The sequence below is a fragment of the Castanea sativa genome, chromosome 3, assembly GCF_040712315.1.
Source record: "Castanea sativa cultivar Marrone di Chiusa Pesio chromosome 3, ASM4071231v1".
NCBI lineage: Eukaryota > Viridiplantae > Streptophyta > Magnoliopsida > Fagales > Fagaceae > Castanea > Castanea sativa.
Genome location: NC_134015.1, coordinates 32,999,355 through 33,016,685, shown reverse-complemented (window position 1 = coordinate 33,016,685; position 17,331 = coordinate 32,999,355). Strand labels below are relative to the sequence as shown.

The 17,331-nt window shown below is 38.5% G+C and overlaps 2 protein-coding genes across 2 annotated transcripts; one reads left to right on the top strand and one right to left on the bottom strand.

Annotated features, from left to right (window-relative positions):
* The first annotated feature begins 4,067 nt into the window (after positions 1-4,067).
* LOC142628835 (uncharacterized) lies at positions 4,068-4,914 on the top strand. The gene is made up of 2 exons (XM_075802872.1): positions 4,068-4,801; positions 4,905-4,914. The coding sequence occupies exons 1-2, from the start codon at positions 4,068-4,070 to the stop codon at positions 4,912-4,914; spliced, it is 744 nt and encodes a 247-aa protein (XP_075658987.1).
* Positions 4,915-9,961: 5,047 nt separating this feature from the next.
* On the bottom strand, positions 9,962-15,361 carry LOC142629842 (uncharacterized). Its single transcript, XM_075803884.1, has 5 exons — positions 15,243-15,361; positions 11,981-13,210; positions 11,771-11,876; positions 10,786-10,991; positions 9,962-10,442 (listed from the first exon to the last, which is right to left on the bottom strand). Exons 2-5 carry the CDS (start codon positions 12,757-12,759, stop codon positions 10,172-10,174), a joined length of 1,362 nt encoding a protein of 453 aa, XP_075659999.1. The 5' UTR covers positions 12,760-13,210; positions 15,243-15,361; the 3' UTR covers positions 9,962-10,171.
* Positions 15,362-17,331: the final 1,970 nt, after the last annotated feature.

The window sequence follows — 17,331 nt, the reverse complement described above, 5'->3', positions numbered from 1 at the left end:
GAACTTCCAAGTGGTTAGTGGATAGATGAGGTACATGAATAGAATGTAGAAGGCGAGGCACATGAATAGAATATAGAAGGCTATGAATTAGATAACCTCTGTTTGCATATATGAATAAGATTAATAACTTATTTATATCAGATAAACTCTGTCCAAGAATTACGAAAGTTATGTGTTAGGATTGTGTATTAGCTCACTGCTTTGTGATCAGATGCACTACGAAGAGAAGTGTACATGCAAGTTAGATTTGAACTTATATGGAAGAGTGAATAAGTTTTCTAACAATACATCTCAATGAGAAAGCTCATAAGTGACAAAAATGCATGCTTTGACATCATAATGTCTAGAGAAGAAGAAAGTGGTCGCAAAAATGTAAAGTGAACACAAGAAATAAGTGGAAAACCCTAGGAAAGGGATGAAAAACCATGGTTTGAGTAAGAAAGAATCATTCTTGCCCTGTTCAGCCTTGTATTGTATGGAAAAAGAGGTAACCCTTGTACAATATGGATGTTCTTCCTTAAAAAAGAGACCTTGTTTTCTATCTCGCTTTCTTATTAACTTTCTACTCTCTTCTTAAAAGATCTACTTGGGTTCTTACCCTAAAAGTCCAGCTACATGTTCCTCTTATAATTTGAGGAATATAACTGAGTACAAAGACAGGTGTCAAGTCATCATTTCATTATTTTAGACCTTATTACAATTGTATTACTATTTGGTGACTAGAGGAGAGAGAGTACGCCAACATCAGCACTGCGGCATGTGGGTAGATGACTTTGCCACTGCCTAAGGAACAACTTTTAAGCAATGAGAGGGACATCAGAAGTACTGTAAGTGATACACGTGTCTCTGAAGAAGTCCAACATGCACTCAACCAATAAGGGTTGTTTCTATAGTTGCTGACCTTAAGAGGTCACTATCTCCCTTTTGTGAGTGCTTGAGTACCATGTTAGATGCATATCTTACTTCCTTCACAAGGTAGTCACGCCCTTGGCACGGACTAAGGATAAAATCTTGTAGCCAACGTTTCCTTTTCCTTGCTCACAACCACTCCACATGTAAAATCCAAATCAATCCACATCGACACTCTCCCATGCCTTGCCTGGTGTAATGTTCAAGAAGCAAGAGCTTCATTGGTAGCAACAGTAGCACGACTCTCTTCCATGGCCAAGGAATGCCAAGCTCTGATACCAAATGCAAGGGTTCAATTGAATTACCCTTGTGCTGTAGCTAAATTCGAGGACAACTAGGCCTCCTTAGAATAAAGAGATGGAGAGAGAGATGTTGAGAGAGTAGAGTTTATGAGTAAGAGTAATCTTTATTTCTTAGCTAATAGAATCAGCATTCACAATGCACTCAATGCCACAACAACACACAATGCAGTGAGCTAATACACAATCCTTGTACCTTACAATCCTTGATGAATGTTGTTTTTAAGCCATTTTTGAGAAAATTTGTTCTTGTTTTCTTTGATGATATACTTGTGTATAGTAAGAACTTGGATGATCATATTAGTCACCTTAGACTGATATTGGAGGCTTTAGCTAAGCACCAACTGTATGCCAAGAAGTATAAATGTATGTTTGCTTGTAAGGAGGTGGAGTACATAGGACACCTCATTTCAGGTGAAGTGGTGAAGACTAATCCTAGGAAAACTGCTACTATGCAATAGTGGTCTATTCCTAAGGATGTCAAGGCTTTGAGAGGGTTCCTATGCCTCACAAGATATTATAGGAAGTTTGTGAAGGGGTATGGACAAATTGCAGCACCATTAACTGCTTTGCTGAAGAAGGATTCTTTTTCTTGGACCACAAAAGCTTCTCAAGCATTCTAATTACTTAAGGATGCCATGTCTAATCCACCTATGTTGGCCTTACCTGATTTTACCAAAGCTTTCACTGTGGAGTGTGATGCCTTAGGCTTGGGGTTAGGTGCTGCGTTAATGCAAGATCAAAGACCTACTGCCTTTCACAATCAAGAATTGAAGAGAAATGCTTTTTTGTCAATCTCTCTCCCCTGTAGGAGCTCTCTCTCTCTCGTGATGAAGCAAGACTTTTCTCCCTTAAGTGTCAGAGCTTAAGGGTCCTTTCTTCGCCCTGGTTTTATTAGCTTTCCCCTCACTATTTCATCTCATTCTTTTCACCTGATATGGAGCAAACCATCGTCGACAGCCTGAAGAAATTACAGCTTACAAAAGAAGAAGAGGAAGATATTTTTATCTCTTTAAATAGTTCACCAGACTTGCTGGAAGAATGTAAGCTGAGCTTGTTTGGGAGATTATTGGTAGATCGGAACCAAAATCAGAGAGCCCTTAAGAATACTTTGCGATCAACATGGAAGATGGGCTCTGATCTTAGGATAGTGGAGGTCGGAAACAATATTTTGCAATTTAAGTTTAGTTCAAAGTATCAGCTAGAGTGGGTGGAACGACGTGGGCCGTGGAACTTCGAAAATAACCTCCTACTCTTATGCCGATGGAGGAGGGGTTTATCTTCAACCAACTTGGTCTTCACCCACGCACCATTTTGGGTCCAGATTTGGGGCCTACCCTTTGAACATATGACTGAAGATGCTAGACGTGATATAGGGAGCAAGATAGGAAGAGTCATAGAGGTGGACAAAAGGTCATGGCAAGCAGACCAAGCTAAGTTCATGCGAGTAAGAATAGACTTGCCCATTGAGAAGCCATTAAGAAGGGGCGGATATATTACAAATATGGATGGAGAAAGATGTTGGGTCTCTTTTAAATATGAGAGATTGCCCACTTTCTGTTTTATCTGTGGAAAAATAGGACATGATGAGAAGCATTGTGGATCAGTGACTGAAGATCTTCCATCGGAGAGGCAATATGGAGAGTGGATGAGGGCAGGTAGCAGCTCCAAAGGAACAAACGAAAGGCCCAGAGCCTCCGAAAATAGTAGTAACGAACCAAGAAGTGGAGGCGAGACGGAGAAGAAGCTCCAAGCTACGGTGAGGGAGCTGGTGGTTTCCGTTCAGACTGAGAATGAGCGGAGCGGTAGCCTGGGCAGAAAGGACAGACTCGGAGGAAGAGAAAATCTTGAAAAACGGAGACATGATGCAAAGTCAGGTATGTGTGCAGCAAGTAATCAGAATGGATGGGACAATTTGGGTTCTGAGAAGCAGGAAGTAACCAAGGGAAAGGGCATTAGCATTACTCAAAAGGTAACTAAGAGTGGTTTAGTTAAAGAGCTGTTCAGAATCAACGAGGAAGGGTCAACTACAATGGGCCAGCCTGTGAAGCCCAACACGAGTGAGCAAGAAGGGACAAGTCCACTTAAGCCCAAGCTAAATAATAAAAACTATGAAAGCAGAGATATGCAAACCGGCCCAAGAAAAGAAAAAAGTGGAGCAAGTAAGGGGAATTTAAAAAAGTTTGCTAGGGAGATGGGAAAGGCCCAAGGTACTGGTATGAATACTCAGGAGACAGTAGTAGGCACGAAGAGGCGTGAAAACATAGAGGTGCTGGCAGAAACTGAAGGTCGGCTCCAGAAGAAAAGTTGCGACGACGAAAGTAAGGAATATGAGAATTTCTGTGAGGAAACGGCGGTGGCTGCTAGGCAGCACCGCCGAGAAAAATGATTTCCTTAGGATGGAACTGCCGGGGGCTGGGGAACCTCCGGACAGTTCGAGTGTTGGGCGAATTAGTCCAACGTTGGGATCCCAAAATTGTTTTCCTATCAGAAACAAAAATTAAGAAAAAAGCTATGGAAAAAATAATGGAGAAAATAAGCTTTGTTAATGGGCTGATTGTGCCTAAACAGGGTAGGGGTGGAGGTTTAGCAATGCTGTGGAAAAGGGAAGTAGATTTAGAAATTATGGGATATTCTAGAAGTTTTATAGATGCGGTAATCTCAGAAAAAGATTCAGGTTTCAGATGGAGAATCACCGGTTTTTATGGGAATCCTAAGGCACATAAAAGGAAGGAATCGTGAGATGAACTGGCAGCCTTGAATAGGAAGCTTCAGCTCCCTTGGTTGTGCTTTGGTGACTTTAACGAGATTCTGTCTGGAGAGGAAAAGTTGGGGGGGTCTCGAAGACCCCAAAGGCAAATGGATAGTTTCAAGGAGATAGTAAATATATGTGGCTTTAAAGACTTGGGATATAGCGGTCCTGACTTTACGTGGTGTAACATGCAAGAAGGAGAAGACCGTGTATACCTAAGGTTAGATAGAGATCTAGCCACCACTGATTGGAGTGACTATTTTAATGGAACCAGAGTCCTCCATTTGGTAGATTCGACTTCAGACCACTGTGCCTTATTGATTACCGACTCATCAGTTGTGCAGCCCCCTCGGAAGCGTAGATTTCAATTTGAGGAGATGTGGACAAAAAAAGAGGAGTGTAAGGAAATAATCAAAAATGCTTGGGTGGGGGGTTTGCACCAAGGTACACCTGAAGGCATAGCTGCAAGTCTGCAAAGCTGTGCTGCAGATTTGGCAAGATGGAACAAGTCAGTTTTCGGTTACGTGCCCAAGCAAATCCAGAACAAAAGAAAAGTGCTTAATGCTTGGACCCTCCAAGATAGAGATGGAATCATGGGAAAGGAGATAAACAGCTTAAGAAGAGAGATTAACGACCTTCTTGATTGTGAGGAGATTTTTTGGCATCAAAGGTCAAGAGTTCTTTGGTATGGTCATGGGGACCGCAATACAAAGTATTTCCACTCTAAGGCTTCACAGAGAAAGAAGAAGAACTCCATTAGTGGTCTATGGGATGAGAGTGGAAACTGGTGTGATTCAAATGAGAGCATAGCTGCGACGGCCATTTCTTACTTTGAGTCTTTGTTCACTACGTGCCATCCCAGCCGGATTTCCGAGGTCACTGACACGATCCCCACTAGAGTAACTGATGAGATGAATCAGAAACTGATCTCAACCTTTACAAAGGAAGAAGTAGTAGCTGCACTGAAACAAATGCACCCCACAAAAGCACCTGGGCCGGATGGTATGTCTGCTATTTTCTTTCAAAAATACTGGGATGTGGTAGGGAATGATATTTCATGTATGGTTCTGAATGTGCTAAATTCCAATATGTCCATTGCTAATATAAATAGAACCAATATTACTCTGATTCCAAAAACCAATAGTCCATCCAAAATGTCTGATTTTAGGCCGATAAGCTTATGCAATGTAATTTATAAGCTAGTATCTAAAGTAATTGCAAATCGCCTAAAAAACATCCTCCCTCAAATTATATCGGAAAACCAAAGTGCCTTCCTATCAGAGAGGCTCATTACTGATAATGTATTAGTTGCCTTTGAATTGATGCACTACCTTGAACACAAAAAAGAGGGGAGGGAAAATTTTTTGGCGGTCAAGCTCGATATGAGCAAGGCCTATGATCGGGTAGAGTGGGGTTTTATTGAGAAAGTAATGGAAAAATTGGGTTTCCTTGAGAAATGGATACAACTTATAATGAAGTGCATTTCTACTGTTTCTTACTCTGTGATTATTAATGGAACGGTTCATGGATGTATTTTTCCTACAAGGGGCCTCCGACAAGGGGACCCATTATCTCCTTATTTGTTCTTGTTATGTGCAGACGGATTCTCATCTTTAATTCAGGATGCAGCAAGGAATCAGATGTTGAATGGGATCTCTATTTGTAGAGGAAGTCCTATGGTCACTCATTTATTTTTTGCGGACGACAGTCTCTTGTTTTGCAAAGCCACTGAGCAAGAATGCCATAAACTCATTGAGATCCTGGAGCTTTACGAAGCTGCCTCTGGCCAGAAAGTTAATGCCGAAAAATCTTCAGTCTTCTTCAGTCATAACACCCCTCTGGAAAAAAGGTGTGAAGTTTTGAACATCCTGGGTCCAATGCAAGATACTAGGCATGGCAAATATTTGGGGCTACCATCCATTATTGGAAGATCAAAAACCGAAGTGTTTGCGGAAGTGAAGGAAAAAGTTGGAAGGAAATTAGCGGGATGGAAAGGGAAATTATTGTCCATAGGAGGGAAGGAAATCTTAATAAAGGCGGTAGCGCAAGCGGTCCCCGCCTATACCATGAGCTACTTCCTAGTCCCGAATGGCTTGTGCGAGGAGATTGAAGGGATGATAAAAACTTTCTGGTGGGGGCAAAGAAATGAAGAGAGGAAAATTGCTTGAGTGAGTTGGGAGAAAATGTGCAAAGCAAAGTCAAATGGTGGAATGGGTTTCCAGGATTTCCAAGCCTTCAACCTAGCAATGCTTGCCAAGCAAGGTTGGAGACTCTTGTCAAACCCAGACTCCCTATGTGCCAAAGTCTTTAAAGCTAGATACTACCCAAATGGAGACATTCTAAGCTCAAAGCTTGGCTGCAATCCGTCATATACATGGAAGAGCATTTTTAAAGGCCTGGAGGTGATCCGGAAGGGTACCCGATGGAGGGTTGGCAATGGAAGGCTCATTCACATATGGGAGGACAAGTGGCCCCCCCCCCCCCCCAACAACTTACAAAGTAATCTCTCCTCCTCGGCCTTTTGATGACTATCCTATGGTGTCGGCCTTAATTGATGAGGATTCTAGAAGATGGGAGGTTGATACATTGAAGTCTTTATTCCTTCCTTTTGAGGTTGAAACAATCCTCAATATTCCGTTGAGCTACAATCTTCCTGAGGATAAAATAATTTGGGTGGGAAATAAAAAGGGAGAATTTTCTGTAAAAAGTGCGTATTATGTAGCCTTAACTGTAATAAATCCATCAGAAAGGGGTGAGTGCTCTCATGGTGACCCTAGAACCCCCCTTTGGAAGCGGATTTGGCAGTTAAAGATTCCCCCAAAAATTAGAATCTTCATCTAGAAAGCTTGTGCTAATGCCCTGCCAACTATGCTAAATTTAAGGAGAAAAGGGGTGAATACTGATGGAATGTGCCCTGTGTGTGGTTTGGAGGCTGAATCTATTGGTCACGCTCTCTTTTATTGTAGTGCTGTGAAGGGAATATGGAACCAATGGAAGGAGTGTCCAACTGCCTTTGGAGCTGAAAAGTTGGACTTCCCTGATATGGCTTTAAAAATGCTAAATGTTGGCACCCCTAGAGATATGGAGTTGTTGTGTGGGGTAGCTTGGGCTGTCTGGCATAATAGAAATCTGAGGGTGTTCGAATCAGTTAGTCAGGGGGCTGAGCAAGTCTGGAATCTTGCAATTAGTATGCTTGAAGATTTTAAGGAAGCTACAAAGTTTAGGTGGCTGGGGTCTTCGTCATGTGAGATTAGTTGGAAAAAGCCTCCAGCTGAGATGTTCAAAATCAATACTGATGGGGCCACTGCAGATGATGGGAGGCGGTCAAGTATAGGGGTGATTATAAGGGATTGTTGGGGATTAACTGTTGCTGCACTATGCCGTGTTCTCCCAGGGAACTTTACTGTGGAAGAGACCGAAGCTCTAGCATTGAGGCGGGGATTCTTCTTGCAAGGGAGCTGGACCTTCAACAGATTATTATTGAATCAGATTCACTATCAGTAGTTAATAGCATTCGGTCCAAGGATTCCAGTGGGGGTTTCGGCCACATTGTCAATGGTATTTTGAGCTCTCTTGATGAGTTTAGCAGTTGGCAGATCCGGCACCTGAAAAGGGACTTCAACAAGGTTGCACATGAGCTGGCCAGGTTTGCTAAAACTGATAATGTTAACCAGGTGTGGAGGGGTGTGTCTCCCCCTGTTGTGAGAAATCTGATACATTTAGACTACTTGTAGCTGGGCTGCTTTCTGTGCATCATTGTACTTCCGTTGCTGAGTGAAATGGAATTTCTCTTTTCAAAAAAAAAAAAAAGAATTGAAGAGAAGGAACCTTACTCTTTCAACTTATGAAAAGGAATTGCTGGATTTAGTGGTTGCAGTGAAGATGTGGAGGCCTAATTTGCTTGGCAGGCCATTGTGATTAAAATGATTATCAAAGTCTGAAGTATTTGCTAAAGCAAAGGGTGGGCACTCCAGCACAGCAGATGTGGATTACTAAACTCCTTGGTTATGCTTCTATAGTGAAGTATAAACAAGGTAAGGAGAATTTGGTGGCTGATGATCTTTCTAGAAGGGATGGATATCTAGCTGCCACAACAGAACCTTTTGCCACTACTGTTGGCACCTTGTGTATAATTTCTTTCCCTACTCCTACTTGGCTTTCTAATCTCAAGTCTAGTTATGCAACTAATCTTGCTATCCAAAAAATTATTTAAGCTATTCAGTCTAGACAAGTTGCTCCAAAAGGGTTTACTTTCTGTAATGATTTGCTATTCTATAAGGGCAGGCTATACTTGGGGGATTTAATGGTGATTTGGAGGCAATGGTGATGCAGCAAGTCCATGATGTTCCTTTAGGATGTCACTCAGGCTATTTGAAGACTTTCAATAGGCTCAAGAAGGACTTCTATTGGTCTGGTATAGGAAGGGACTTGAAGCAGTATATTAGAGAGTGTGATGTTTGTCATAAACTCAAGAGCGAGACTCGTTGCCCTGCTGGTCTGTTGCAATGCTTATCCATTCCAGAAAAACCTTGGTTGGATAAGTATGGATTTTATGGAAGGTTTACCTAAGTCCTAAATGAAGACTGTGGTGTTTGTGGTGGTGGATAAGTTAACTAAGTATGCTCATCTCATCCTTCTCTCTCTCACCCTTACACTACTGCCAAGGTAGCCAACCTTTACATACAATTTGTTTTCAAATTACATGGTATGCCTTCCACCATTGTGAGTGATAAGGATCCTATCTTTACATCTAAATTTTGGTCAAAATTGATGAGATTACGAGGGGTTGTTCTGGCTATGTCATCTTCTTATCACCCCCAATCTGATGGTTAAACTGAGGTTGTCAACAAGAGTTTGGAACATTACTTAAGGGCTTTTGTAGCGGATAGGCCACATTCTTGGGTTGAATGGCTTCTGTTAGCTGAATTTTGGTTTAACACAAACTTTCATACATCCATTAAACTCACTCAATTTGAAGCTCTCTATGGTTATCCTCCTCCCAGAGTTATGGATTATGTGCCAGGCACCACTCAAGTAGGGGATGTGGACTTGTTGTTGAAGGATAGACAGTAGCTCTTGTCCTTACTCAAACACAACCTAGGTGTTGCTCAAGAGAGGATGAAATGGTATGTTGATAAGAGGAGAGTGGACAGGTCATTTGCAGTGGGAGATTAGGTTTATCTCAGGTTACAGCCTTACAAGCAAGCCTTTGTGCAGCACAAGAAGCTAGGGAAGTTAGCTCCTCAATTCTATGGTCCATTTCAGGTTTTGTAGAAGGTAGGACTGGTCTCTTACAAGCTGGATTTGCCTGAAGGCTCACTCATTCATCCTTTTTTTCATGTGTCCAATCTCAAACCTAAACTGGGACAACATGTCCTACCTAGGCCTACCTTACTAGTTGTGAATGCAAACTTGATCATCTCACCTGAACCTGTGTCAATTTTGGCTGACAGATCTCATCAGCTGAGGAACAGAATTATCACTCAAGTGTTGATGCAGTGGCAAGGTGAGAACAAGGATGATGCCACTTGGAAAAATTTGTTTGATCTTCAACAAAAATTTCCACACCTTATGGGCAAGGTGCTTTAAGGGAGAGGGAATTGTTAGGATTGTGTATTACCTCACTGCGTTGAGTGCTGCTATAGCATTGAGTGCATTGTGGTATTGTTGATTCTATTAGCTGTTGATGACATTACCTTTACATTTGTATACTTGTACTGCATTGTGCTAGAGTTAGTTAACAAGGGTAGTTAGTAGGGTTGGCCAGCTATGCAAGAGTTAGTTATGCAGCTGTGCTAGTTGGTTATAGCAGTTAGTTGCAGATTGCATAAAGGGTCTAGTAGTATTGTTGAAAAGCTAAGAAATATAGACTACTCTTACTCACACACTCTACTCTCTCAACATCTCTCTCTCCCTCTCTTTGTTATAAGGAGGCCTAGCTGTCCTCAAATTCAGCTACAACACAAGGGTAATTCAATTGAAACCTTGCATTATGCGACTTGTCACATAGATGATCATCTTTCATGTCTTCACTATCAATTTCAGAACTGAATGAAAGACGTATTTGTTCTTTACACGTTTTAATAATAATAATAATCCTTTCGATTTTGCTAACAATAAATAAATTTTGAGCTGTATAAATATTAACTGAAGTAACAATAAAAAAATAAATAAATAAAAGGGATTTATGGTTAGTGACTCAATAACTTGACTATTGAGAACGTTTGCAACAAGTAAGCACACAGTCCTCCAGAAACTGGGTCAGCTGCAGAGTATATAGTTTTGGATCATTTCTAAAATGATCAACATGAGGTGTGGACACAAAGTTGCATGCCCTGACCTCACGCCCAGCCTTCCGCTGCTCCTTTATGAAAGATTCCACAGAACCTGCAGGAATGACTCTGTCTGCAGAGCTATAGATGTACAATTGTGGACAGCTTGGTTGTCCTGATGATAACAAGCCCAATACATCGGAAAGCCTCCTGTAATTCAATGAAAAGTTTGCAGTAGTTTAGAGACCAGTCAAGTCCAGCTTGTTGATTATGCTATACAAGTCTCTTATAACAACTAAGTCACTGACAGCAGTTTGTAGCATAGATTAGCATTTTCACCATTGCTGTAATATTACACTAATAAAACTCAACCTCCAAGCAATTTCTCAGTCATAAATGTTTGCATGCACGGGAAAATTTCAATAAATGCTTAGCTGCACAGGTGCTACAAAAAAAAGGGGGGGGGGGGTTGAGGGAAAGATCACATTCTATCTAGAAAATACTTATAAATGAATCATAAACAATGTTAAACTTTTAGCATATGATTAACTACCTGTTAACTTTAGGAAGATTCAAAACCACCTCAAAGAACTTCTCCAGAACTAATAGCAAAGCAGCTTCAGTCACTGCTGGTTTGGGTTCCATAACTTCTTTGCTGCCAACCAATACCTTCATGCCTGATTCATTTGAGCAAATAGTTCCCTTTGTTGCAACACTATGCTTTTTGAGAAAAGCTGCAGAGAAACCTGATGCCCAGACCTAAATAGAAAAAATGAAGAACTAAATAAAATTTTCCAGTACATTCATCCAAAACTCGGACTGCCAAAATATAGTTGACACACTTGAAAGACTCTGAATGATAACACAGACATCAAAATCTCCACAAACCATAGGTCCTCTCTCTCTCTCTCTCTCTCTCTCTCTCTCTCTCTCTCTCCCCAAAAAAAAAAATACAAATGCTGATCTCTCAACTTACCGACTAAAGGGGTATTGTCTATCATAAAAGGCAGTGAGAATATACAATCAACACCAAACAATCAAATTAACACAATGCACAAGACATGGAATATGTATTGAGTTCTTCTATAGACACACATTTTGACACAACTTGCACATTTGTCAATGTGTAATTGGATTACATCACTTACACATGGAGACCACCATTAGTTCTCGTGAAAATTAATCTAATCACCCCTTGAAATGTGTACTAGTTGCAATAAAGTGTGTGCAAGAATGCGTCTCTAGCCTTTTTGATATTATATTGGAATTTAAGATCACACAAAATGTCAACACACAGCCTATAGTTTCACTTTTTATGATTATTTTGGGCAGGATCTCCCAGATATATTTAGGCGTTCCGAAATTGATAATTAACTATAGGTCAGCACTCATGAACAAAGCATGGATGAACATTTCTAATAGGACACAAAAATGCCATGTGTGATACACAATGGGATGTCAATGACAAAAGTCTACTCCTCCCCAACATGAGAGCATGTCTCATTAAACAAGTCCATAAAACTGGCAGTATCATTTACCTGTGGATCAGGTGCTGCCACTGGTGCAGAATCTACAATGCAACCCCTTATCCTTCCCATCAAAGAAGGATCCTGCTTCTTAAACTTCTCCAAAATAACTCCATACCTGTTTGCAAGATCAATCCAAACAGCAATTCAAGAAAAACAATTCTACTGGAGCAGAAAATAAGAAAAGAGCATAAGGGTGTATTCAAAAAAGAGTGAACTCACGTTAACCATCCAGTGTTGCTAAAGGTATGAAAAACCAGGTTCTTTCCAAGCTCCTCTTCTAACCAATCAGCCAAATGGTTCACAAGCAAATCTACATGCTCTTCAGCTTTCCCACCAACCTGGTAACTGAGAATCTCAGCCATTGGGAAAGTAAAGGTAATGGCATGAAACCCCCTGGAAGTATACAACTCTGCATATCTATAAAGATGTTTTTGCTTTGCTCCCAACCATCCAAGCAAAACCACCACTGTCCTAGACTTTGCGGATGAACAATTAGAAGTACCCGAAACATCAATTGCATTCGGCTCTGGTAAATGCCATCTATACATAACCTCAGAAGAAGGCGAGGAGGTAGTTATACACTGCTGCCCATAAGCAGTTGGCTTTGGAGGCTTAGCCAACTCTGCAGAATGATACAAATTGAGAAGAGCCGGAGAAGAATACAACAAATAGGGAACAAAATTGCGGCCCGAATCAGGAACCGGCGGGAAGTTAATGTTGGGAACAGGTACTCGAATTCTGGTTACAAAAGACAAGTTGGCATGCTTAGAAACGGAGAAATGAGAAATCCATGATGGCTTGGGCTTGGGTTTGGGTTGTTGCTGTAAGGAATTGGAAGTTGAGGAGTTGACGAAATCTGATGTAGAAGAAGAACAAGAAGAAGAAGAAGAGGTATCAGAGGATCTGTGAAGGGGCCGTTTATCAGCAGAAACAAAAGCTACAGCAACTGTGGTAGCCGCAGCTAAAGGGCGTTGAAGGATTCCTGAGAAGGAACCCATATTGGAAATAAAGCTCAAGATCTCTCATAACAATAAATAAATAAATAAAATATATACCAAGCAAGCAAATTGAGGATTAAGAAGAGTCCAAAATAATTCAGAGGGAGGACTAGAGCTGAGCAAAATTATTATAAAAAAACAATGGGAATGAACAAATTAAAAGAGACGTTGAGTCTGAGAGAAAGAAGAAGAAAAATATATAGGAAAGCAGAGTAAGTGAGTATATTCGATAAAAAAGAAGAAGAAGGTAGGAGAGAGGTGGGGAATATTCGTTAACCTGTGAGGGTGTTCAAAAAAAAAAGGCTGCCAAACGTTGTCCACAGCCCGATTCTCACTGTATATTAACTATGCACACACCCACCGACCAAAGAGAATAATCAAATTTGTACTAATGTAATGGGTCAAAGCCAGCCAGCCCCCACTTCCCATTTCAACAACTACCTTCCTCTTCCTGCAACAAACAAAGTTATTTTTACCATCAAATTAAATAAAAAGATAAAAGATTAATTTTCTTCATAATAAAACATTGATGAATTACGGGGGAAAAACATGTGCCAAAACTTCATCTTGTTAACGGTGGCTAGCTTAGGCCAATTCCATAAAATGTTTTTAAAAAATAGTTGTTAGTTGTTAAATGCATGCATTGGTTTTCCTTTCTATTAATTAAATGGGTTTTACTAAGCAAATATAAGTAAACCATTTTAAGAATTTTTTCATAGAAAAATAATAATATTAATTAATTGATTTGCCAACTTTTTCAATTTTTTATAAAAAATTTCTTAATATGTATGACCTTATTAAAAAGAAAAGAAAATGGGGCAGTAATAGGAGGAGATTAGACGAATATGAAAGTAATAGGAATTGGTCTTTTTTTTTTTTTTTTTACAAAATATAAATTCTAGGGGATGAGTCATTTTCAAAGGGTCAATGAAGATATTGAGCGAATCGAGTTCCTCCTCCAATGATTTAGGAATAGGAGACCCACCCATGTACACTTACTACTCCAACTCCAACTCAAACTAAACAAAAGAAAACATATAACTTTTTTATTATTATTATTATTATTATTATTATTATCTATTCTACTATTTAAGACAGTTCCTCTATTTCAAATCATCAATTTTAATGCGCAAAATACCCTCAAACTATTATCTTACAAGTAAAAAAAAAAAATTTAAAAAAAAATTGCCAGGTGAATTCTACTTTCCATGTTTTACTCCAAAAAAAAAAGTGTTTTTAATATGTCAATAACGTTTTTCACTTTTTCAATTACCAATTTTTTTTTTTCCTTTTACAGCCTATTATATTTAGATTTCACTCCCATGTTTTACTCTCATAAAAAGAAAAAAAAATGCTTTTAATCTATTCAGTTTTTTTTTCCCTTCTACAACCAATTACATTTAATTTTTTAAAAACTATATTTTAGGATTAAACAAAATTTATAACTGCCATAAATAAAAAAAATTTAAAAAAAACAACACTAAAAAATAAATAATTAAAAAAACTAACACAAAAAATGTGAGCCTTTTACCGAATAAAAACTATTAAAATTTTTTACTTTGTTTTGTTATGGATCTGGACTAAGTGAAAAAATCACATCCATTTTACTTCCATAAAAAATGTTGAGTTTCTTTAAAATTGAGTTTCTTAGTTTTAAAGATAATTGTTAAACTGAATTTAAGCTTTTTTTTTTATTATTGTTATGCTAAGTGGTTAAATTTTGGGATCAAAGATAAATAGATAACCCTCGTCAACGGAAAATTATTGAATCCTTATTGAATGCTCTAATAGTATATGCGTACTCCTCCTTCTCACATGATTTGCGAATCTCACTATAAATTTAATTATTGAGACTCACATTTACATGAGAAAAGAGAGCACATATTTTTTTTTCAATAATTACTCCTCGTCAATAAATCAGAATCTTCTCTTAAAAAAATATAAGAAATAATTGAGGAAAGAAGCGTAAATAAAAGTTTCGATTAAAAAAGAAGTATTCTTTTTCTATACTTCACTAAAAACAAAAACAAAAATTTAGATATTCCCAGGAATATGGGATTCCCAATTCCGATAACGTTACGTTATCAAGAAGAGTCAATGAACCAAACCCGCAAATTACTGTTGTGACCGAGGAGGTTGAATGGAAAATCGAGTCAAACCCAAAACTCACCAAAATTTGTAATGAAAAACCAAAACCCAATTCACAATTTCCGCTATTCTCTATCTCTTAAACCATTTTGCTGTTATTTCAAAAATATCTACTAGATCCGCAGCAGAAAATTAGGGAAACCCTAAAATTTCGTATCATTCAACATTATGTAGAATAGAATGGAATTGGATAAACTCGGACAGATAAAGCAAATTAAAATTTATAATAAGAATATATATATATATATATATATATATATATATATATATATATGAAATCCTTTGATAATGGAAAGTAACACAAAGAGAGAGAGAGAGGAAAAAAAAAAACCAACCTGTGATAGAAAGAGGGAAGAATCTTCTTCTTCTTATTGTTTGGCGTGGTTTGGACAAAGAATGAATGAAGAATTGGAGGAGCAATGTAAATGTATTATTATATATAAATATATCGGAGATTAAATTTTTAATTTTATTTTATTGTGTTTGCTTTCCTAAATAGTATAAAATACTAGTGGTGTGGTGTGGTGTGGCGTGGCGTGGCGTGGTATGTTTTTTGCACGGTCTGCGGTTGTGGATGGCGTGTCCTGTGTACCACCGAAAACCAAATTTTAAAAATAACTCTTCACCTTCCTTCTTTTCCCATTGCCTCTACTCGTTTTCGTGCCTTTTCTATTTTTTTTTAAACTTCAAAAAAAAATGATCTCTACTATTTTGAGGTCTCACTCCTATCCCAACTAGTATTTACCCCTTTTTTTTTTCATTATTTACTTCTTCGAGGTAGGAGTAGGAATATTATTTTTATTTTACTTTTTTATATAAGAGAGAATTCTATTCTAATCTAATTTAAGTGTATATGCGTGTGAAATTCCCTCTTAGAGACTTGAACCCCGACCTTACCCCCGACACTCTAAAAGCACTTATACTTGTGGAGGAATATTATTGAAACCAAATAAGAAATACCAAACCATGATTTTATTTTTGGGAACCAATACAAGAATTAATGTATCAACAAGGCAAGCATGTGTTATTGTTTACTCTCTTTCATGGGAGAGAAGAATTAGGATTTAGATGACACTCTTATCTCAATTGGCAGTTCAAGGCTTCAAGTTGATTAACACTATGTGGAATTGACAATTTGATGTCCAAGTTCCCCTTGAACGTGAGGAACGTCTAATCATTGGTCTTGTGCTTAATTTGTAAAATGTAACACATGTTTTAATTTATTAGAGTACGATTAGTTTTTTTTTTTTTTTTTTACATATAAGATAAAATTCTACTCTAACATAATCTAAGTGTAAATGTGTGTAAAACTCCCTCTTGAATTCTACTCTTTCCCTATCTTTTTGTTCTTGCAATGGAGGCTTTCACAAAAATAATGAGGTTTAGAGTTGAAGAATCCCATAATTTTAATTTCCTTTCCAATTGTGCAGATCTAAGAATCACCCATTTTGAGTTTAATTTGCAGACCACCTTTTATTATTTGAAGCTACTAGTGATGCCCTGAAGGAATTTAAGGGTCGTTCAACTAACTCTTGATCTCCAATTTCAAATTCTTTCTTTTTTATAATTCAAATCAAAAAATCTCCCCCTCATGTACTTGGGAGTTGGGATTACCTCCCAAACTTAGCTCAAGGGACTACACCCCTCCAATTGAGAAGATCATTACAAGACCAAGAAAATTGTCCTTCTCAAGCAAGCATCTCCTAATCCAGTCAGTGCTATCTCTATAGCATCCAGATGTATTGGTCTAGTGTGCTTATCCTCCTTAAGAAAGCCGTCAAAACTATTGAACAAAGATTCAACCCTTTCTTCTTTTTTGGTAAGGGTCTGATGATGGTAGGGAAAATTTAAAAGTTTCTTAGGATCAAGTGTGCATTCCAAAAAAGAATTGGGTGTTAAGACTTGAAATGGTGGAATATTGGAATAGGGCAGTGGTCACTCAAACTGGCTCCTTGAAGGGTAGGTGCTTTTTAAGTACTGAAGATTTCCCTAGAATGTACATAGGGATGGAGGAATTTACTAAAGGTTTTTTAGGGAAGTGGATAGGCAATTCTTAAAAGTTAAAACCATGACGTTGGTGATGGAAAGAAAATCCTTTTGTGTTTAGACAGATGGCGTCCAGTTGAATTTTCGTATCAAACTAATGGATATAGAATAGTCTACATAGCAACAAGTTCTCTTGAAGCAAAGTTCGACAGTCACTATGTTGAAGAATAAATAAATAAGGATAGTGTGGTCTAGTCAGAATCTTCTTCAGGTATATTCCACCAAGGAAAGAATTTGAAGCAAGAAAGAAGGGAGTGCCTTGGAGGAAACTGATCTGGTTTCCAGTTGTAATCCCTAGCATAGATTTATCATTTATTGGCTGGCTTGCTTTGAAGAATAGATTAGCAACAAGAGCAAGGATGTTGCAGTGGGGTTCAC